This window comes from Ictalurus punctatus, chromosome 3, assembly GCF_001660625.3.
Source record: "Ictalurus punctatus breed USDA103 chromosome 3, Coco_2.0, whole genome shotgun sequence".
In the NCBI taxonomy this organism is placed as follows: domain Eukaryota; kingdom Metazoa; phylum Chordata; class Actinopteri; order Siluriformes; family Ictaluridae; genus Ictalurus; species Ictalurus punctatus.
Window position 1 is genome coordinate 17,466,773 of NC_030418.2, and position 24,387 is coordinate 17,491,159.

Consider the following 24,387-nt stretch of genomic DNA (forward strand, 5'->3'; position numbering starts at 1 on the left):
AGTAGTGCAGCTACTGTCACAACAACTGAGAAATTTAGTTAAGGTAGTAGCGTCACTACTTTTAGTTAGCTACTCGCCAACACTACAGAATGCAAGACATTTTCTGAGCTTTTGTCCATTCAGCATCTGGTCAGAGGAATGCTGACTTTTTCTGCTTGTGGTGTTGCCACAGCAGTAGCACCTCACACAAACTCTTGGACCCGTCTGCTGCTGGAATGTGCTGTTTTAGTTGCATGTGATAAAATAAAAAGTACTGAAATAATGACATTTTTTTAAAGTCATGAACTTTCCTTCTCTGAGCCATGATTCTGAGGATGATCTTGTCTTTGTTTCAGGATTTTTTTTGTGTGCATATATATATATATATATATATATATATATATATATATATATATATATATATATATATATATATATATATATATATATATATATATATATTTTTTTTTTTGCATTGTTGAACATGACTTGCTCAAACAAGTTGTATATGATAAAATATATATGATGCAAAAATATGATGAAAATGTAATGAACTGCATTACAACCAACTTCTGTCGCAAACCAGAAACACAACTGTGCCTGATGTACAGTGTAAAACATCTGTTTTATTTCAAATCAAAATGACAAACACATTTTTTTCCTTAATAAACTAACTGTATCAGAAACTACACAGGAACTCTAGCTGAAAAAACAGTGATTAAAAGTCTTTTATACAACATGGAATGTTAAAACAAGCTCAGTCTAAGAACAAAAATGGAACAAATGAACTTGGCCTACTCTAAATGAGTGTCATGAAGGAAACAGTGTAACATAAATTCATATAGTACGTCACTCACAAATACCCTTTTTATATACCTTCCAAATTTGTTCCGAAACCCAAATAACTACAGCATCTTTAGTCAAACAGCACATTAGCTGGAAAATGAGCCAAAATTCTGCGGTTAGCCTGGATCTGTCAGTTCGGTTTTCCATAAAAAAAAATGGCCTACACAGAACTCACCAGATAAAACAGACTAGCATCCAAGCTATGCAAGCTACCAACAACAGAACCCCTTGCACAGTCATCACTTGACATCCATCTTGGTCATTTCCTGCAGATAAATTCCAATGCTCTCACTGTCAAACATCACAAAGTAAATGTTCTTCAGTGAGGATGTCGTTGCTGAAACAAAATGGTTTGAAATGGCCTTCAGTATCAGCTGGGCTGCAGTTTGCTTTGGGAAACCGTTTCTGAAAAAGATTGAAAGAGAACTTTACTAAAAGACAGAATGAGTCATTTGTCTATGAAAGTCACATGTTGAGTAAACAGATGACCACATCAAACAGTGACATCTTGACTTGTTCCTTTTCAGATGATAAATATAGGAAATTAAGGTTATGACCAAAGGCATGCAGATTTATTCTGTGGGTAAGCTGGAGTGTGAAAGGGACCATGTACCAAGTTCTTAGAAGTGAAATACTGAACATTGTAACCAGTGTTTGTATAAATTACTCAAAAAAAAAGTCATCCACTACAGATGACTAATTAATGCTTGTAATCTGATTACATTATTGCATGTAAAAAGTAATCAGATTACTAATTTACTTTCACTTTACTTTCAAAACCTATCAAACCTACAAAAATATATTACAAAGTGAAACTAATAGTTTTTTCAGTAATTTTAGTGCACAATGTATGACATGATCAGAAAAGGTTGGATTTATCATGACACTTGCTTCGGGTATTGTCACTGTTTGTAGGACTACCAGACCGATAAATTCTAAAACTTTTCTAACTAGGCTAGTTTGGTGTCGCAAGCCAAGGGGAGGCACAACTAAGCTATCATTGTATGGGTTTAGCTGCTACAGTGCCATGCAAAGTACATTATCTTTCCTTTTGCTCTGCTCATATCATGTTCATGTAAACTGGAACTCATAGACATTTAAACACATTGTTTTCCTGCTCAGCGTCAGAGGATGTTACTGTTTCAGTTTCAACCCGTTTACTGGTTTTTAAAAAAATCAGCGTATATATCCATTTTTCCTCACACTGTCTGTGAGCTAGCGTTTGGCAGAATTGAGAGCTGTCACCGAATAAGACACGTAATTACACCGACGTCTTTTACTGACGTTCAGTTACGTAGTGATAAACCGCTCCAAGTGGAGAATTATTCGGGGCTAAAGAAAAAATCTTCGGGGCAAAACATGATTTATTTTAAAAATGCATTTTACTTATTGTTTTCTTAACAGTAAATTTGTAATGCAAGTAACAATTTTATTGACATCAGTAACTGTAATCAAATTATACACGTTTAAAATGTAATGAGTTACATTACTGTGTTATCAGAAAAAGTCATTAGATTACAGTAACGCATTATACCCAACTCTGGTTATAATATATTTTTATGTATCAGAAACTACACAGAAAAAACTGTGATTTAAAAGAATTTATACAACATGGAATGTCACCATGCTCAGTTGATGAACAAAAATGGAACAAATTAACTTTACTCTAAACGAGAACCAAATATAACAGAACATAAACGCATTTACAGTGAAGGGAAAAAAGTATTTGATCCCCTGCTGATTTTGTACGTTTGCCCACTGACAAAGAAATGATTATTCTATAATTTTAATGGTAGTTGTATTTGAACAGTGAGAGACAGAATAACAACAAAAAAATCCAGAAAAACGTATGTCAAAAATTGTATAAATTAATTTGCATTTTAATGAGGGAAATAAGTATTTGACCCCTCTGCAAAACATGACTTAGTACTTGGTTTAAAAACCCTTGTTGGCAATCACAGAGGTCAGACGTTTCTTGTAGTTGGCCACCAGGTTTGCACACATCTCAGGAGGGATTTTGTCCCACTCCTCTTTGCAGATCTTCTCCAAATCATTAAGGTTTCGAGGCTGACGTTTGGCAACTCGAAGCTTCAGCTCTCTCCACAGATTTTCTATGGGATTTAGGTCTGGAGACTGCCTAGGTCACTCCAGGACCTTAATGTGCTTCTTCTTGAGCCACTCCTTTGTTGCCTTGGCCGTGTGTTTTGGGTCATTGTCATGCTGGAATACCCATCCACGGCCCATTTTCAATGCCCTGTCTGAGGGAAGAAGGTTTTCACCCAAGATTTGACGGTACATGGCCCCGTCCATCGTCCCTTTGATGCGGTGAAGTTGTCCTGTCCCCTTAGCAGAGAAACACCCCCAAACCATAATGTTTCCACCTCCATGTTTGACGGTGAGGATGGTGTTCCAGGGGTCATAGGCAGCATTCCTCCTCCTCCAAACACGGCGAGTTGAGTTGATGCCAATGAGCTCCATTTTGGTCTCATCTGACCTCAACACTTTCACCCAGTTGTCCTCTGAATCATTCAGATGTTCATTGGCAAACTTCAGATGGGCATGTATATGTGCTTTCTTGAGCAGCGGACCTTGCGCGCGCTGCAGGATTTCAGTCCTTCACGGCGTAGTGTGTTACCAATTGTTTTCTTGGTGACTATGGTCCCAGCTGCCTTGAGATCATTGACAAGATCCTCCCGTGTAGTTCTGGGCTGATTCCTCACTGTTCTCATGATCAATGCAACTCCACGAGGTGAGATCTTGCATGGAGCCCCAGGCCGAGGGAGATTGACAGTTCTTTTGTGCTTCTTCCATTTGCGAATAATCGCACCAACTGTTGTCACCTTCTCACCAAGCTGCTTGGCAGTGGTCTTGTAGCCCATTCCAGACTTGTGTAGGTCTACAATCTTGTCCTGACATCCTTGGAGAGCTCTTTGGTCTTGGCCATGGTGGAGAGTTTGGAATCTGATTGATTGATTGTTTCTGTGGGCAGGTGTTTTTTATACAGGTAACAAACTGATATTAGGAGCACTCCCTTTAACAGTGTGCTCCTAATCTCAGCTCGTTACCTGTATAAAAGACACCTGGGAGCCAGAAATCTTTCTGATTGAGAGGGGGTCAAATACTTTTTTCCATCATTAAAATGCAAATTAATTTATAAAATTTTTGACGTGCGTTTTTCTGTATTTTTTTGTTGTTATTCTGTCTCTCACTGTTCAAATACAACTACCATTAAAATTATAGAATGATCATTTCTTTGTCAGTGGGCAAACGTACAAAATCAGCAGGGGATCAAATACTTTTTTCCCTCACTGTATATTGTTTAATTTTGATTCTATTTACCTATAGCTTTTTTTTTTTTTTGTAAATCAGCTTATCATTGTACTGGGAATAAAAAAAGTTATTACAATTACATTTTATTTATATAATATATAATCAGAAAACTTAAAAGAACAGCTTTACCTCTGACTGTTAAAAAATGCTGAAACTGCAGAATCATTTAAAGTACAAAAAACCCTACAATTAAACAGCCATCACTAATAATTATATGATTTTGTTTGTTAAATGACATTCTTTTAAAGGTTTATTTATTCATTTTATTTCATTTATGATTCATTTATTATTAGGCTCTGATTATGTGGGGCAACCACCATCAATCCCTTATGAATGAGCACAGAAATAGAAATGTTAACATATTGGAATGAGGCATTAATAAAAACCTGTGATTTGAATCATGGCTTACACTATTTTTAGAGCTGCTGTTAGGGGAAAAAAAAAAAAAAAAACACCTTCTGACCAGTCAGTCTTAAAAATTCAACAGTGCTGTAGTTTGTTTACCATCCATCCATTTTCTCTACCGCAACACAGGGTCATGGGGAGCCTGGAGCCTATCCTGGGAAACGCAGGGGACACCCTGGATAGGGTGCCTACCCATTGCAGGGCACATTCACACATTACGAAATGTCAAAACATATCTTCGGACTGTGGGAGGAAACTCGAGTACCTGGAGGAAACCCCTGAAGCACAAGGAGAACATGCAAACTCCACACACGTGGGGTACAGGCGGGATTCGATCCCCCAACGCTGGAGGTGCGAGGCAAATGTGCTATCCACTAAGTGTATAAAGTAGAGCAGATTTATTCATTTCGTCAATTATGTTCCTAAAACATGATTTGGAGAGTAAATACTAAAGTTGCACAGATGCACAAAAAACACTGACTTAAACTACGGCCCTAAATGAATAATGTATATTCTGGTGTGTGTCTGTGTGTATTGGGTTCTTTTCAGACTTATATAATTGGACAAACAGTTGTGTAAAGTTTTAGTCTGCAGTTTATATTTGTAACACTCAATCTGTGTATTTTATTTTAAATAAATTAAAAAATGGTACTGAAAGTTTGCCCCCGCCCCCCCATCCGGTTAATTGCTCAACCGGAAAAAAATAATCGGCCAACTAATTGATTATGTAAATAATTGTTAGTTGCAGCCCTAGTGTAAAGATTCACCTTCCAGTGGGTAGAGAAGGGAATGCCACAGATTTGAGCTTCTTCTCCTCTGCAGCAGACAGGCAGTTCTTCACCGTCTTCTCCAGCTGATCCTCACACTTATCAGAGCCCCACTGAGGGACATTGCAGTGGATGATGAAACGTGCTGCCATTCCACTGGCCTGGCTAACTGCAACTGCAGTGGAGAAAGCAGAAAGTCAGCTCACAGCAGTTTGCAAAGAGGAAACAATAGATGGGAAATAAAAATAAGACAGTGCACGCCCACTCCCTCTGTACGAGTGTGTAAATTCTACCTGACGCAACCTCCAAGGGGCCTTGCGTCTTCCGCAGTTCTTTTACAGCATCCAGGAAATCTTTCCCTCCAGCTTTCTCCAGTGCATTACCTGTCACATAGTAGAGAAGTATGGATAATGCTGGTGGTAAAGAACATCCAACAAATCAATAGTTACATACATTAATTAAACAATCAAAATTAATCAATCAAAAGGATTTATGATTTACTGTGAGCTACACCGTTCCTAGTGTATGACAGAGGATGAGATGGCAGACGTTATTATTTTTCCCCCAATATGAGCCAAGCAACAGTCCACTGTGATCACTTCTTAATAATAAGCAGCTCCTCCAGTGAGCCAACAGTCCCTCCTTATTTTCCTTAATTCCACCTTGATAAAGTTGGTGTGAAACTAAAGTAACCAGAAACCTTTTTTCTTTAGTGAATTGGCTTTTCTGCTGGGTGGATTTTTTTCTTTGTTGGACTAAATGCTGCTTTAGCTGAGAAAGCAGAAGAGCGTAGTTTATCGTCAAGTAGCTCCCATATTGCCATAACAAGGGATCAAAAATTAGCAACAGCTAAAACATAGATGTTGGCACCTCTGCATCATGTTGTTGTCTACTTACCAATTCCATCCTTCAGATCAATCTCTGCATTTGTGGGATTAATAATTCCCTCAACTTTGATGGCTCCAATTTTGCTGATGTCACTCTCTGCAAGAGACAGCTGAAACAGATGACAAATAGCTTTAGCATTAATTACCCAGTATATCAATATTCTAGTAATCTTATAAAAAAAATACCTGGGTACACCCTATAGTGCCCACAGATTTGTCTGGATTACAAATGACAGATTGTTCCAGCTAGTATTTAAAAAATGTTCAAACTCAAAATGAATTATTTGCCAGCAAATCTTTAATAAAATTAAATACTAAAAAAATGCTGCTTGCATAATTCAACCCCTTCAGAATAGTACCTTAGTTTAACCACCATTTGTGGCAATAACAGTTTTAAGTCTTTTGGGATAAGTTGCTACCAACTTTGCACACTGTGTGGGTGTGATTTTCACCCATTTTTCCTGGCAGATTTGCTTCAGGTTGGTTGGATGTTGTTTTTTGACTGCAAAGAGTGCTTCAGATCTCAGTGTGTTTCAGACTTTGACTTGGCCACTTGGACTTTGACTTGGTTGTTTTTCACCACAATGTTGCTTTGGCCTTGTGTTTTGGAAAAAGTTGGGACAGTATGGAAAATGCAAACAAACACAAACAAACAAAAATAGTCGTTTGAAAATTCAATTCACCCTGTACTATATTGAATACAGTATCTTCACTGGGTCACTCTTGTGCTTTCACGTGGGTTTTCTTGAGCAATGGTTTTTTTATAGCCACCCTCAGTTCGCAATTATACAGCCCTCTTGAAATGGCTCTCTGCTGCACCTGCACTCTACTCTTAGCCATTGTATTCTGTAAGCCTTCAGAATGAATGTGGGCCTCAAGTTTTGAGTGGCCATGTGTAGGTAGTGCTTGGGTGGTGTGATTTGGCTTCCACTTCCTCGCTATTGAGCCAACAGTGCTTACGGGGATGTCCAACCTCTTAGATATAATTTTACACCCTATTCCTAAGTTATAAAATTCTACCTAATCTTTAATATGCTTAGAATGTTCCTTAGACTTCATGTTCACTCTTTTCCTTCTGACATGGTCTCTTCCATGACAGTTTTAAAATTTCACAGGTGAAGGCCAGTTATAAGTTAATTGTATCCTCGTTAAGACAATCCCTGCATCCTAATTGGCATACTATCAGTTCTAAATAGTATCTGAGATGAGAATTAGTATGTCCTAAATCATAGTATGTTGAAATGAGTGTCCCACAGGTACCCGGATTGTCTACTATTTCCGGTAGATTTCTTGTTTTTAAGACATTTTTTCAGTTAATATTGCCCACAACTCCTTGCACGAGGGAGGAGGAGGAGTTTTGCTACCGTCTGCTTTGCCGAATTCAAGGATGCATTTCAGCAAATGAAATGTGGAAAAATAAATCAAGGGAATGATCAATTAAATTATATAGTACAAATTATATAAGGAATAATGAATGAAGAAAAGCTGAAATGCAACAAGGAGTTTGTTTACAGTGACTGTTTTCTTCTGAGCAACAACGTTTTCTTCCATTACATGACGTGATAGTATGTCCCAGTACTGGCATACTCTTAATACACACTCAAAAGTATACATTTTTTCTTCAAAAAGAGTTCATACTTTTAGTACAATAGTATAAGTATGCTAAGAATCTCGGTCATCTGGAGCTTCTGGTTGAATACTTAAGCAAGTAAAACAGAGTTTCTTTAAAATACTTGCTGACCAATTATGAATTTCAACTTTAAAAATTCATTGTAAGAGAACATGAGTTTGCAATAAAAATTCTGACGGGAAGAATATGCATCTCTCATTTGTTTTTCAGACAAATCTGATCAATTCCAGGGGGTTTGAATACTTTTGCAAGTCACTATATGAATTGCATTGTTAATGACTGAGTAAATGACAGTTATGTGCACAGTCACATTAGTACCTTTTGTCCAAGGAACAAACTCTTTGCTGCGAGAACAGTGAATCCTTCTCCTGGTCCATCCTCCATTGTGCTGTTGGTTCCATCTTTGTCATTATCTGCACTCTTCTGCAAACAGACAAAGTAAACATAATAAGTGTCTTCTTTACAAAATACAACAGGTTGAAATGTCTTACAGAAATGGAATGACATAATAAAGTGTTTCCTGAAATCACAAAATCACCAGTGTGACTGTGTATAGATGCTCTTGTTGTGAGGAGGTAGCGCTGGACTGACCCTTGGCTTACGGCCTGGTTTCCCTCTCTTTTTGGAGGATCTCTTGCTGCTCTTGACCTCTTTCTCTGTTTTCTCTGGTGCCGTCATCTGTGAGTCTACCTTCACTCTCCCTCCTCTTTTCTTGGAGAGCAGCTCAGGGTGGATACGGGGCAAGACGCCACCGTTTGATATTGTAACCCCTCTGAGTAGCTGCACAAAGCCACATCAAAATACAAGTTACATCTTGTCTTGAAAAGTATGCGAACTCAAAAAATCTAAGCTTTAATTGTTGTAATACTGCTATTCAGTTAGTCACACACCGATTATTTGTGTGTATGCGTACAGTATTACTGTGATTAAGAACCAGCTAATGACACCTGTTTCAGTTAAGGCCCTGGACACAAGGCAATAAATAGGAATGATGCCAGGGTATATTACAGCTATATGCCAGCTTATAGACAGACTGCCTTGCATTTGCGTACGTTACAGCATATATGGTTAATCCTTTCGTTATAATTAACCTTGGACAATTTTATCTCTATTAAGCTACCAAAGTGTGAACTGTGTGATGTATTACTACAACTGCCATCACTGCCTTTAACTGTTCCCTGCTACAGAGTGTAATCATTTCTGTTCATACATGGGTTGTTTAGACATTTCAATAAACAGGTAACAATAATGATATCCTCCACAATAAATTGTAAATTAAATTTTTGTTTCTGGTATTTGAAACCACCTGTGAATCCTAAATGGTAAATGGCGCACTTATATAGTGCTTTTACACTGTGTCTCATTCACCCATTCACACACACACCAATGGTAGCAGAGCTGCCATGCAAGGTGCTAGCTTGCCATCGGGAACAACTTGGGGTTCAGTGTCTTGCCCAAGGACACTTCGGCATGTGGAGTCGTGTGGGCCGGGAATCAAACCACCGACCCTACGATTAGTGGACAACCCGCTCTACTTCCTGAGCCACAGCCGCCCATGTGACAGCCTCCAATGATAGCACTGTTAATAATAACTATAGGGCCAGAACAATTTGGGGTTCTGGGTTAATTTTTCACTCTGAATGTCACTAATAGAGTGTTAATGAAGATAATGAGAAACAACTTTCATGGGATACAAATCTAAATCAAACTGTAATAGTTCTGTGCACCAGGGTAATGTCACCATCGTGTACATGTAAATAAAATGTGCTTTTATATTTTTTAAAACCCTTTTGTTAAGGTGTTATTGTTATAGATCAGCTATTAGAGTTACTTTATTATAAACAGTTACTGTATGGAATAGAATGAAATTCAATTGACACTTGAATATTTCATTCACACCAATTTCATTTACACATGTGGAAATGAAACTGATTAACTGGCACTGCAATAAACAAACTAGGGCTGCAACTTACGATTATTTTCATAATTGATTAGTTGGCCGATTATTTTCCGATTAATCGCATGGGGCGGGGCAAAATTTCTGTACCCTTTTTTAGCTTATTTGAAATAAAATCCACAAACTGAGTGTTACAAATATAAACTTCAGAATAAAATTTTACACAACTGTTCATCCAAAACAGAAAAGAACCCAATACACACACACACCAGAATAAATATTATTAATTTAGGACTGTAGTTTAAGATGGTGCTTTTTGTGCATCCATAAAAAATAATGCATAAATACTTATATACAATATAAACAAAAATAAATGAATAAAATAAATTATATATATAACATTTATTTTATAGTATTTATGCATTATTTTTTATGGATGCACAAAAAGCACCGAATTAAACTATAGTCCTAAATTAATAAAAACTCCCTTTCACTGCACTTTGTGGTTTCTGTTACTCGCCGCCTTTGGACATATTATTTTACTTGTGTTTACTGGTGATCATAATGTTTTAATTAGACATTACAGATCTTACTGGCGCTCCCACTATGCGTGTGATCAGCAACGCAGCCTTGTTACTAACACATCACTTCCGTTATAATAAACGACAGCATTTACACTGCAAGCGCGCAAATACACCATATAATGACAATAAACTTAAATTAAATGAAAACTTTTAAACAGCTTGCACCAGTTTCCCCCAAGCCCTTACATAAAGTGGAGCATTTTGGATATAAATATAACGTTGTGCTCATGCAGCACTGTTAGTTTAATGTGATATAGCAAACTCCAGTTATCTCCGTGGTGTTTAATATAAAATGCTCCTCTGCCTTAGAGGACTTTATTCCTCAGTCACCTGATGATTTCTCCTCTGTCTGATGGTGACTGAGCTCATGTTGGGAATAAAAGGTAACGCTGACAGAAACAGTAAAATGAAGAAAGTCATTGTCGGTGACTCGGGTGTCTGCTAATGCTAGCGTCCGTATGACGTCATGCGCCGTTGACTAGGAAGCGGCTTATACTTCCAGTTAGTAAAAGAAACTGCTAGTGATATATTTGAGATGATATTACCTTTCTAAAATCCACACTAGACGGTAGTGCAGAGTGCATAGTGTAAGTGTATAGTACGTCATTTGAGACACAACTTGAGTATTTGCTCTCCGAAGCGTGTTTTCGGAACAGAAGTAACGTAATGAGTACATCTCCCCTGTGCCGCCCGCAGACCAACTAATCAATAATGAGATTTGTTGACAACAATTATTATCGATTTTATCGATTAGTTGTTGCAGCTCTAAAACAAACACTGCTCTCACCTTCCCAAAACAGGATGAAGGATGTATGTTTTTTGTCCAAAGTTAAGACTTAATTTCTTCTAAGATGTACTGTACCTGGTTAAGCTCTTCATCATTAGCCACTGCTAACTTGATGTGCCGTGGAGTGATTCGTCCTTTCTTGTTGTCTCTGGCTGCATTACCAGCTAGTTCCAAAATTTCAGCTAAACATAGAAATAATAAAAATGTGTATTTATATTCATCTCTCTCTCTCTCTCTCTCTCTCTCTCTCTCTCTCTCTATATATATATATATATATATATATATATATATATATATATATATATATATATATATATATATATGTGTATAAATACCCAGGAACTAACTGTTTTAATGTTAAAATCACCTTTAATGTGATACAGCAAACCAACAAAATTCAAGTGAAAACAATAAAACAGAAAAATTTAAATGGTTTAGTGAAAAAAAAGGAAAAGAAATAATTTACAATAACCTGGTTGCAAAAGTGTGTACACCCCTGGACTAATAATACTTACCAACACAGCACATTTTGATTTGATATGTTTATTCCACGCTTGCTTGGGAAAAAAGAAGGCTTCAGATCTGTCAGTGAGAGGATCTCCTTTACACAGCCCTCTTCAAGTCATTCCACAGGTTCGATAGGATTTAGGTCTGAGCTCTGACTGGTCTGTTCCAAAACACTGATTATCGTCTTCTGAAGCCATCCTTTGTTGACTTGAATTTGAGCTTTGGGTCATTATCGTGCTGGAAGGTGAAATATTTTCATCATCTTCAGCTATTTAACAGAGGCCTGCAGGTTTTGTTCTGAATGTTCACAGTGGGTATGGTGTTCTTTGGGTGATAAGCTGTCCTGCTTTTGTGACAAACATATCTTTTACAATTATGCCCATAAAGTTCTACCATGGTCAAAACACAGTTGCCACATAGTTTAGGGTGATTTAGGCAGGCTTGGATTTGTTTTGGTCAATTTTGTAAATTCTTTTGTATACCCCTCCTGATCGATATCTGACAATGACTATGTTTACATGGACAGCAGTAATCTAATTATTGACCTTACTCTGAGTAAGAGAATAATGTGATTAAGGTGTTTACATGAGTCGCTTTTAGAATACTCCTATCATGTTCCCATTTTACATGTTATAGAACATAATTAGATTAACAGCCCGCGTCATTACGTTACTACGCCACGCCGTCCCTCCAGAATTTCACGTATCAACATACAGTTCGTCTTCGTTATGGTACCGTATACAGTTTTGGGTGTGTTTATTTAATTTTTTTACGAACGCTTTAAGTGCAGTTAATTATTTGTCATGCTATACGTGCTAATAGACAACTGCTTTAAGTCATGGGCTGCATCCCAAACTGTGTACTTACCGTCTATATACTAGCCGAGATACATGTATTTTTCCCCACTACAGGCCTATAGTAGGCAAGTATGTGGTTTGGGCCACAACCAAACTCTCTTGTTCACCGGAAAACGTAAAACTGCCGTGTGTGATCGTGTACTGTTGCAAAATGCAGTGAAAACTCTCACACGACGTTCATAATGTGATTAAGGTGTTTACATGTCTGTAATACACGTCCATAATGTGACTAAAACAGGAGTACTCCACCTGTCTTAATTCGATTATTGCTTACTTTGAGTATGACCTTAATTAGATTAAGGTAATTAAAAACTACTGTTTACATGGTAGTTTCTTAATCAAAGTATGGTCTTAATCGGGTTAAGAGTGGATTATTGTTGTCCATGTAAACCCACTGATTGTGATCCTGTACATCTTTTATAAGTTCTTTGTGGACCAAGGCTTCAGCAGTTACACGAAACCAAGAAGATGTCAAGAATATCCTACAGAAACAGCTGATGTTTATTTGGGGTTAATTGGAATCACTTCATTGATGACAGATTTATGATAATTGAATGTGATTGGTTAATTCCGAGTACAGTCACACGCCCCATTAACAACCAGGTTATTCTAGGGTTTTTTTTTTCTTCCTTTATTTAAAATGTTTCTATTTGTTTTTCACATGAATTATGTTGGTTGCTATCTTGATTTAACATGATTTATCTTGGTTTCATTTTTTTTTTTTTAAATGAACCAGCAATTTTTTTATTTTAACAGGGGTGTGTAGACTTTATATGCACTATGCTTATATATATATATATATATATATATATATATATATATATATATATATATATGTGTGTGTGTGTATTATATATATGTATATATATATATATATATATATATATGTATATATATATATATATATATATATATATATATATATATATATATATATATATATATATATATATATATAAAATGTGTGTGTGTGCCTGCCTGATCTCACCTGCCAGGTACTCAATGACAGCTGCCATGTAGACAGGAGCTCCCATACCGATGCGGTACTTATGAGTCCCTGTGCGTAAGTACCTCATCATCCTCCCTACAGGAAAGATAACGCCAGCCCGGGTTGAGCGTGACAGCTTGGTGGTCTTCTTTTTTCCTCCTCTGGCCGACATGCTGGTTTAGATGCAATAAGGGGTGGGAAGTGGGACAACAAAACAAAACATGATGATAAGACATTTTAATAAAGGCAATAAATGCAGCCTTATAGAGTCAGAGCACATGGTTAAATGTATACATTATAATACAATATAAATGAGCGGTGACCTCACCTTTTGTTGGTTCACAGTGTCAATGGATGATCGCCTACTTGAAATACAGTTACATGTCAATGGATGAGTGAAATATAGAAATCAAAATATCACTACAATATTTTCTATTATAAGGCGATATAACTGCACAAGTTATGATTTTTATATTATACAGAAGAAGATAAAAATAATGAGAGTAGGTATGGCCATGATTTTACAAGGGAATAACCACCATCCCCTTTTCCCCCATCCAAAACCTTAAGACATTTTTATTTATAATTCCACTAAATATTTGATAAATGATATACTGAAAGTAGCAGGAGCTCAGCACCAACACATCACCTGTCAGCATTACAGCCAATACATAATTCATTGATGATCGTGACATTGTACACATGCAGGCTTTTTTTTTCTTTTTCATTTACCCTAACAGGTCAACAGTTCTGCATGAAATAAAAACACATTTAATTTGATATATAATTTAGAAAAACGAGTGAAAGAAGCACCGAGTTGTGCAATAGCGTTAATGCGCGAGCGAATAACACACATTGATCATCGGCTGCTTCCCGCAGCGGCTTCACACAGGAAGACACACTTAAAGGAAAATTGCCTCTTTAAAGATGCCAAACAACGAACACATTTAAACGCTTTGAGACTGTGTGATCCCCACTTCAATTAAAAAAAAGAGGACCAAAACAAAACAAACAGACAAAACCGGGGGTGCCGCAGAAATAGGCGCCTCCTGCTCACTCTCCCGCAGCAGGTCGAGCTGCAGTCGCTCCGTGGGCGCCATGGAGAAAAGACGGATCAAATGTGCGCACATAACCGCGGACCAAATAAAGGCCTCGCCTATTAGCTTCGCCGCTTTACATAGCAAACAACACTGTCCGCTATCGGATTTATCAAAGCGACAGGCTGTAGACAGGCCAACGCGTTTCGTTTTAAAGCCGCTCCGCCCACGAACCTAACCCCCATTTTGTTTCGCAGCCGCCGTGTACAGTAACGTTAGGCTGAGGCTAATCTACACACGGGAACGGGAACTAGTCCCTCAGTCGCAGCGCTATTAACCAACCTGGCGTTGTTATTATTTGCTGGAATTTACCTGTTGTGTCCTACTTAACGCGACATATAAAGGACAAATATTTCGTTTGACGCTCCCACAAGCAATTCTTGCTCTTATCCGTGTTCTGTGCCCTTATGCTGAGCTCCTCTTCTTCTCCAAAAAAAAAAAAAAAAAAAAAAAAAAAAAGAAGGGATAGCAAACTGGAGCCAGTAGCAGTGTAACGGCGATGGAGGCAGGCTCATGCTACTGATGTTGCTGAGGGGCAAAATAGAGCAAAAGCCCCCACCCACATATGCATCCTAACATTTAAAAAGGCGGTTTTTATTTATTTATTTATTTTTAGATATAAAACAGTGTTTTAATTTTTTTTTCTATAAACGCTATGCCCTTAATTGGGTGTATAGAAGAAATCCATAAATACTAGATTGGGAAAGTTTTTTTTTTTGTTTTTTTTTGACTCAATGAAACCCACAGTTTCCATTCATAATTCATTTAAAAGAAGATTATAGGTACTCACCCAGTTTTATAAACATTTGCGCTATTCTCACTGAGGGCTGTGTCTTACTGAATGTATTGTACGTGGGTTAATAATAATTATGTGTAGATCTAGTGTAAGACTAATCTCTGTCTTGCTTACTGTTACCTACATGAATTTTAACGGGTCATTATTGTACTGTAGTGCACATCTGAGCGTTTCCTTCAGAGGGCAGCAGAAGACTACACTACAGATGTGTATGAGAGCTTGTGGTTTCTTCTGAACTAGTGGAGTTTTCCCATTTGCTAGTTTCAACTTTCAGCTTCAACCCACTGTGTGTTTCAGGTTAGGGTGCTGAGTCTGTCACACGCTGATGGAGTTGGATGTTGGAATTGGCCAGTGCTCAAACTGGGCCTCATTTATCAATCATTTATTCACGTCTGTAAATGTTTGTGTAAGCCAAACCGCTTTCCAACAGATTTACAAAAGTTTTGGAAGTGCTTTTTCTGTACTCACATGCGTATGTAAAGTGCAAAGCCCGTTCCAGACACAGTTCATTTGCGTTTCGTGATGCCCACAAAACTCCATTAAAGGTAAAGCACACAGAGTGCTGGAAACACGAAATAAAGGCAGAAGTGGAAGTTATTTTGACTCACTTCTATGCCAATAAAATATTTAGCAGTCAAACAGCACCTGGAAAGGTCAAAATCTTGAGACAAATTATAGAAAGGGTTAATTAGGTGTGATTTAAGTGAGGTGAAAAGAAAATGCTGTGACATGTAAACAGAGGAGAAAAAGATAGACACTCAGTTCAATTCAATTCAATTTTATTTGTATAGCGCTTTTTACAATAGATATTGTCTCAAAGCAGCTTTACAGAAATATCAACATGGTATACAGATATTAAAGGTGTGAATTTATCCCAACTGAGCAAGCCACTGAGTGTCGACGGTGGCAAGGAAAAACTCCCTAAGATGTTTTAAGAGGATGAAACCTCATCTGGGTAACAACAGATAGTGTGAAAAAGTTCATCATGGATTTTTATGAAGTTTTTATGGCCTTAGGAGCAGCCGTAGTCTCAGCAGTCTGGAATTAGAGAAGATTTGAGCTCCATCCAGAGGCAGAAAGGATCTGGATCTCTAGTATCTCCATAAATTCGTGTGGGGCTCGGCGAAAGGAGAGAGGGAGAAAAAAGATTATTATTACTGCGAAGTAGTAGAACAGAATCTAGTCAGGGTAGGCTTGAGTAAACAAATACGTTCTAAGCCTGGACTTAAACACTGAGACTGTGTCTGAGTCCCGAACACTAATAGGAAGACTGTTCCATAACTGTGGGGCTCTATAAGCGAAGGCTCTTCCCCCTGCTGTAGCCTTCACTATTCGAGGTACCGTCAAATAGCCTGCATCTTTTGATCTAAGTAGGCGTGGCGGATCATATAAAACCAAAAGGTCGCTTAGATATTGTGGCGCGAGACCGTTTAGTGCTTTATAGTTTAATAAAAGTATTTTATAGTTAATGCAAGATTTTACTGGGAGCCAATGCAGTACTGATAATATTGGTGTGATATGGTCGTATCTTCTAGTTCTAGTTAGGACTCTAGTAGCTGCATTCTGGACTAACTGGAGCTTATTTATTTTCCTACTGGAACATCCAGACAGTAAGGCATTACAGTAGTCTAATCTAGAGGTGACGAATGCATGAACTAGTATTTCCGCATCATGGAGTGACAATATGTTTCTTATCTTAGAAATATTTCTGAGATGAAAGAAAGCTATCCTAGTAATATTATCTACATGAGCATCAAATGATAGGCTGGAGTCAATAATAACTCCAAAGTCTTTAACTGCTGTACATGATGAAACAGAAAGACCATCCAGAGTAACCATGTGATCAGAAAGATTACTTCTAGCTACACGTGGGCCTAATAAAAGTATTTCTGTTTTATGAGAATTAAGTAAAAGGAAGTTAGTTAACATCCAACGTCTAATGTCCTTTACACACTAGACACTGTACCCAATGTGCATTTCAGGTGTAATACTTGAATAAATAGTTTTATTTATCTTAATTTATGGATTGGTGTTGGCTTGTTTTATTTATTTTTCATATTCTTTAATTAATGCCAATAATTTAAAATGACTTCTGGGTTTCAGTACATTTTCATGATGGTATTCCTACGCTCTGACATAGTGAAGTAGCATGAGGATGTGTTCTTGATAGAGACTACAAAGCACTTCTATAAATCTGCTAAATGCTGTAAATGTAAATAAATAAATAAATAAAATTAAAAATACAATTTAAACTTGACAATGTAATCAATATATAAATATGTAGTAATCCTGCGAATTAGATGGGAACTAGAGTGAGAGCTCTCAAGTATTACGTGGAAGTAACAGTAATTGCCAGCTGTTTGTCTTCTGTTTGAGTTTGCTTTCTGAGACAGATTACTCCGTTGGGTGAAGTAGTGATTGAGCAAGCATAATTCAATCCCGATCAAGAGAATAGTGCCGATTTCTGCCCTGTTTTCTCCCAGTGAAAGAACAGGGAGACAGTGGAAGACAGAGGCCTTCTTGTTTTAAAAAAAACATTTATATAACAAATATGTAAATAGTAGCATTGAAAAACTGAAAATGAGTATTACAAAACAAAGTGATGCCTGAAATTTTGTGAAGCCCAAAGACTGCCATTTAACTAAAAATTTTTAAACCGTTATAGTTCCAGCATCATGGTTCACCCAGCTCCTTATGATTAATAATATATAAAATTAGACACAGAATATTTTACTGGAATTATTGTTATTTAAAGGCTTTCTTTGTTGCAGACTTTGCTTTGATTCCTGATTTGGCGGTTTAACATTCTACATTACAGTCAAAGTCATTTAATGTAATTACAGTTAATAGTCTATGCAAAATAAAATATGCACTAAAAGTATTTTAATTTTCGTGTATGGTCAAGTTAACCCAGAATGTGCAGTGGAATGCTTGTGAGATACCAACATTTAAGGAATGGAATAGATTGGATTGGATTCAAAAGGTAAGGCCTGTCCTTGCCTTTTCAGCCCAGTCCAATCCAATACATTCCCATCCCTACTAGAATCAAATCAAAAGAACATGAAGATACTTCCCTGTCAGTCCAGATGGTTATTATAGGATCCAATGAGAAAGGAAGCAGACAATTCTGGGCCTAAATTTAGGCTTAGTCATAGAGGAAGACACTGAATCCTGTTTAATCATTGAATGTCATACTACACTGAAGTGCACTGTATAGTGACATCTGCAATACTCATTGTGTGGTAGATTCTAGAACAGAGGATGTCTGACAATGACTTCCACAGCCGTGCATTGCTCTGGGGACAATTTTTGTGGGTAAGTGTGCATCTTGCCTTAGAAAGGGTCCAGGGTTATGTCGGGAAGGGGGGCATGCACTCTTTGTCAGCAGCTACAGACTGAATTGTCTAAGCACCTGGTTTAATTCGTCTAAACAAAAAAAAAAAAGCCTGCTGATGATTGCACTTGTTCCACAGGGATCCCAGAAGCATCAGCGACACCCTCTTTCATTCACTGGAGCTGACAGCGAGCAGTATGTAGCTCGTCATGGTGTTATAATTTAGCAACGTTTCCATTTTTGTGTTCTCCAGTACTTGCACTAGTAAGAAAAAAGAATCTAGTAAAAATGTCAGTTAGTTTTATGTCTTAGTTAATCTTTTCAGACTTTTCAGAGTATTTGAAAAACAATTTATATTGTAAACTAGTTTAATAAAGTAATACACATATATGGAATGAACAAAAAATGTTGAATAGCATTTATAGTATGCACAAACATTATCACATGCTTATGGATCAAACTATTCTGATTCCAAAGTGTGTATATGTGTGATACAGGATATCTTGAAGGAGAATTATTCTCCTTTCCTCTTGGTGGGATTTCCCTCCCTGTGAGAGTGAGGGAAAGGAAGCTCTGTGTTTCCTCTATGTGTGTGTTTACATGCAGCTATCATATTAAACAGGGTGCAGGTCCTGTTCACACCAATACACACTACTTGCTACGACTAAAAATGGTGCAGCAAAAGAATGGTACAGAATTTGGTGATCTTCCAGGGTTGTAAAAAAGGAAACAAAAACATGCAAGACACGTTATGCCTATATGTAATGCGTAGAAATTATTGCACCGATACAGAGATGCACCGATACTAAATTTCTCAGGCGATAACCGATTATTCAGAGTGATATCGGCTGATACCAATAACCAATACCGATGGTTCTGCCTTTTCTACCTTCTTTTAAATGAATAATAATTAATTCCACAGTTCTGAAAGAAATGCAAATAAAAACTTTATTCTCTCCATTTCAACAAGTTGTTTCACAGTAACTGTTCTCATAAACAGAAAACACATTACTCAAATTAACATTAACACATGAACTAAATTCTGAAGATTAAAGTAAGATTTGTTAACTCATTGAATGTTATTAATTCATATTAACAGAATTAATTGACTGAATTCTAAAAAAAAACTCCTGTTAGTCTCACATTCACTCACCATAAACAAAAGAATTTCTACTTCATCACTGAACATCAAACTGGTAATATATAATATAAACTTTTTTTTATATATTAACATTAACTGAATATGAAATATACTACTCTACAAATATTTTCAAGTATACTTTTTTGTAAACTTACTTAATTTAAATATTTCATAAGTGTAGTGGTGCTTTAATTCAGTGTGAGCAGCGCAGCAAAAAAAAACAACAATTTGACTCAACACCAAAATTCTCACTTCACTGCTGCAGCGTTCGGTGTAAAATTTTAGCAGTGCAAAGATTACAGAGCTTACAAACTGCAGTCATTCCACACAAGAGACATCTTTACACACAGCACAAAATATTTCCGATGTGTTTTCCTGCCCTCTTTTGATTGACAGGATATAATATATCAGGATATAATATATCGGCCCTGATCATCTGATGTTTTTAAACTATCGGCTGATGGCCGATAGCATGAAAAATGCCTTTATCGGCCGATACCGATTTTTGACCGATACATCAGTGCATCTCTAATAGCAATAGGAGTATTATTTGTTACATACACTTCAGTACCAAAATATTTGGGCAGTTAACAGTGCATCAGTGTTATAAAATTAAGTAGTTTAAATTAAACCCAGTGAGTGTATTACAGCAATTTTGTTTGAATAGTTTTAGTACTGTAATTAAGAATATCCCTTGTTAATCCCCCCAACAAGGTGAGCTCCCCCTTCTGGTCTCACTAATACCACTTCCAGCAGCAACCTTAGATTTCTCCAGGTGGTCTTCCATCCAGGTACTGGCCAGTCACAACCCTGCTTAGCTTCAGTGAGAAACCAGGCAAGAACTGTAGGATGGTATGACTCTTGTTATTCAGTATGATCCCATTTTATGTGTTACCATTTCACATTTCCTATTTGGTGAATTACCCCTATAGCCATGGAATGGATTCAAATTGTTTCCTAGAAGCACTTGAAAAAGCCCCAAAACCACAATTACAGTAGGTAGCTTTGCGGAAAGTTTTGCAGATTGCACAAGTGTATGTTTGCATTAGACCTCCATTATAGTCATTTGGCTGCCAGACAAAAAGCACAAGAGCATACTTTTATTTGTTGTAGTATTCCTATCATGCCATGCAAAAAGAAGTACAGTAATATAGATACTCACTATAGGTGTATCAGTGATATACAGAGCCAACTGGTAGATTGAGTTTCTATTTTTTCATTCATCCACTTTTCATTCATCTTCAGTAACCTCTTTATCCTGGTTAGGGCCACAGTGGATCTGGAGCTAACTATGGAAATACTGGGCATTAGGTGGGAATACACCCTGGATGGGACACCAGTACATCATAGGACATCATGCACACACACATTCATACCAAGGGCATAGACAATGCACCTACTGGCATGTTCTGTTAGGTGGGGAGAACCTTGAGGAAACCCATGTAGCCACAGGGAGAACATGGGAAACACAGACAGTAACCCAAGTTCAGTATCAAAATGGGGATCTAGGTGCTTAGCAGCAGCAATGCTACCCACTATGCCACTGTGGCACATGTTTACTTTTTTTTTTTTAATGTATTTTATATATATATATATATATATATATATATATATATATATATATATATATATATACACACACACACACATATATATATACATATATATATATATATATATATATATATATATATATATATATATATATATATATATATATATATATACACACACACATATATATATGTGTATATATATATATATATATATATATATATATATATATATATATATATATATATATGTATATATTTTACATTTTCCGTAAATGTGTTCCACACACAGCTGTACTTCTTCTGTACCATTCATCATACTGACAGAGCTCTATGCGCAAACACTCATATGGAATATGAAATCAAACAACAAGACTGTATGGTCCAGAACTTTTTGAAACCCCAAATCATATTTTTTGACACACTGTATGTAACTTTAGTGGCAATGTTCAAAATGGTTGCTAATTTGGGGGTTCTTCATTGGGTACATTCTGTTCTAAGACTTATAAAAACAGGCCTCGTCAAGCTCTCTCAGCATGGTCACCTTGCCCCGGTATTTATAGGTGTCAGCAAGCAAATAGCTAAGCTGATGGATCTTTCACTCTCTAGGACCATTCTCCAAGCAGACCATTCCAAAGACCATAGCTCAACACCTTTGTTCCAAATTTCCTCCAGAAGTCCTGGTTGAGCACAAAGGACTTGAAGTGAGATAAAGAGCAGGAGGGAATTATAGAGAAGTAGTGAGAGGGGCAGAGAGCGAGAGACAGGGTTGGGTTACAGTTAGACAAGGCTGTCGTGTCAAAATAGGCCCTCAAAGTGGCGTCAATCCCCAGGCCAGCGACCTTGCCCCTTTTGCCAAGCCCTGAATTCCTGGGGGATATTTTTAGAGATGGCATTTAAAGTTGGCAGTGCATCAACTTCTAGGCTTCTGCAGTATTTCCTGTTCCTGTTAAACATGGAGCAATGGGACATAGACTTCTACAGAGACTGGGACAAAACATGAGCACATCTAAAAATAAAGCTTGTATTCAGTATTCTCTTTCTGATTCAACACAAACTTTACAAATAATAATGTTGGCTTCAATCTTTTCGTGACAAACGATCACTTGCATACAGATAAAATCTCATACAAAAAAAATTGTACAAATGCATTCACTTATATACATATGTGCATTCATGCTGATTTTATTTTTAATTACAAACAATCACTGTATGGTGTAAGATGAAATCAAATATATCAGTTTAACATTCACTTTCTTTATGTAGATTTTAAATTAGAAACCTTGCTGAATATGAGGGAGCCGAATCTAATATGACAGAAGAAACATTTCTTTTGCAGTTCTGTAGTGATTTCAGATGATGGCAGCCTAGCAAGGAGAAAACTGCTGCACGATCCATAAACCAAAGAATTATTAATCCTACCTGACAGTGTCCTTTAGTTCTGTCCAACTGGCAAAGTGGGCAAAGTTTGTCAAGATAACCTGTGACCAGATAACATAAAAATTAACCTGACAGTGCACACAATTTTATGTGACAAATTATCCTTAATGTGAAGGAAAAAAAACATGAATGAACATAAAATGTATATAATACACTGGTTTAAGTTTGAAACCTCCATAACATGCAGTTATACTATAGCTTCTATTGTCATCACTGTGGCGCTGTAGACTTGTATACTTCTGTGTGCTGGACTAGCACCATATTCTCCAGTACAAGGCTGGATCTGACCCATTTCCATTTCCAAATCTATAATAGACAAAATAATAGAATGTTTCATCACCCTTCAATCAAAACAACACTAAGACTTTACTACTTAACCATAAACACGTCAATCATATTCACATTTGTTATAAAGCCTTTTCTATAACTTCATATCACTTTTAACAGTTTCACAATTAACATTAACTCCAGATTTTTATGCTTCAGAAATCAGGGTGTCGTGCCTTTTGGTAAAAAATATTAAATACAAATTATTAAATGCAAATAAAAAATGCAGCTGGTCTGTAATCAGCAGTCTAGTTTTACATTGAAGTTCTTGCAGGTCTACCGCCGTTCATTTACTTCCACCTGTGTTTATGTTTGTAGACACGTCTGCCTTTGACATGGCAATGCATGCTATCACATAATCCATCTAAACTATCCATCACATATTTCTGCAAACTATATGTCAGTGCCTTTAATGGCAGGATATGAAAATGAGTCCTCCACCTAGTGTTTGCTCAATGACTGGAGAAGTGTCACTCAGTGTGTATCAGAGTCGGACTGGGCCATGAAGTGAGTCAGCTTCCCACTGCAGTGCCGCACACATCTGGAAAAGGAGTCAAGCCCATAAATCGAAGGATAAGAAATGGGGGTCTATTGTGTAAAAAAAAAAAAACAAAGTTAATAAGCAGCAAGATATAGAATAGTCTCCACAAATGCAGATGTTTCTGTAAGTGACGCTTCTTTTTCAGGGATGAGATCTGTTTTAATGTTTACAATTTCTATGTATGCAGCCTTATGATATTGAGTTTTACTAGAATGAAACACATACTGTATATGATTAATAAAAGAGATCTATGTAGTTTTTAAAGACATTCTCTGAAAAGTCCAGAACCAATTAGTGTACCAAAAAGCACTATCTCTACCATTTCATTGGAATTTTAATTCCATTTTCACCTGCAAGGAAAAAATAAATATAAATATAAATTAATAAGTAAATACAAAATCTTGTATATATAGTTTAACTCCTATTACTTCCTGACTTCTTTGGAAACCCTGTAATGTTTACTTATTAAAAACATAAAAATACAGCTGGTCTGTGATTGGAAAACCTAGATTTAATGTATAACTGCCTGTGAGACGCAGTAATAACTGTTTACGTAAAATGTAATGAGCACATCTACGTTTGTCATCAGCTGTTATTTCATGTTGCGTATCTTTGTCATGTTGCGTAAAAGTAAAAAAAAATGTCCTGTTGACTAAGCATCTCTGGATGAGCCTGTATGTCAGTATTTAGGCTT

General features: G+C 36.8%; 1 protein-coding gene across 3 annotated transcripts; it reads right to left on the reverse strand.

The window, feature by feature from the left end:
• Window positions 1–585: 585 nt before the first annotated feature.
• On the reverse strand, window positions 586–15,014 carry LOC108263741 (core histone macro-H2A.2). 3 transcript variants are annotated; one of them, XM_017464836.3, is made up of 10 exons: window positions 14,874–15,014; window positions 13,793–13,826; window positions 13,465–13,637; window positions 11,188–11,294; window positions 8,436–8,624; window positions 8,163–8,267; window positions 6,225–6,324; window positions 5,621–5,710; window positions 5,328–5,502; window positions 586–1,230 (listed from the first exon to the last, which is right to left on the reverse strand). In XM_017464836.3, the coding sequence occupies exons 3-10, from the start codon at window positions 13,634–13,636 to the stop codon at window positions 1,065–1,067; spliced, it is 1,104 nt and encodes a 367-aa protein (XP_017320325.1). In that variant the 5' UTR covers window position 13,637; window positions 13,793–13,826; window positions 14,874–15,014; the 3' UTR covers window positions 586–1,064. The 3 variants fall into 3 exon arrangements, with proteins under 3 accessions (XP_017320325.1, XP_017320324.1, XP_017320327.1); XM_017464835.3 differs by having other exon boundaries at window positions 13,793–13,829; XM_017464838.3 differs by lacking the exons at window positions 13,793–13,826; window positions 14,874–15,014 and adding an exon at window positions 11,628–11,856 and having other exon boundaries at window positions 13,465–13,605.
• Window positions 15,015–24,387: the final 9,373 nt, after the last annotated feature.

Bases quoted from the DNA above. Each gene is read 5' to 3' on its own strand.
- LOC108263741 (XM_017464836.3), bottom strand. From the start codon at position 13,636: ATGTCGGCCAGAGGAGGAAAAAAGAAGACCACCAAGCTGTCACGCTCA. The intron at 8,625-11,187 runs GTACAGTACATC...GGCTTTGTGCAG, and splicing joins ATGATGAAGAGCTTAACCAG to CTACTCAGAGGGGTTACAAT. The intron at 8,268-8,435 runs GTCAGTCCAGCG...GTCTGTTTGCAG, and splicing joins AACCAGGCCGTAAGCCAAGG to AAGAGTGCAGATAATGACAA.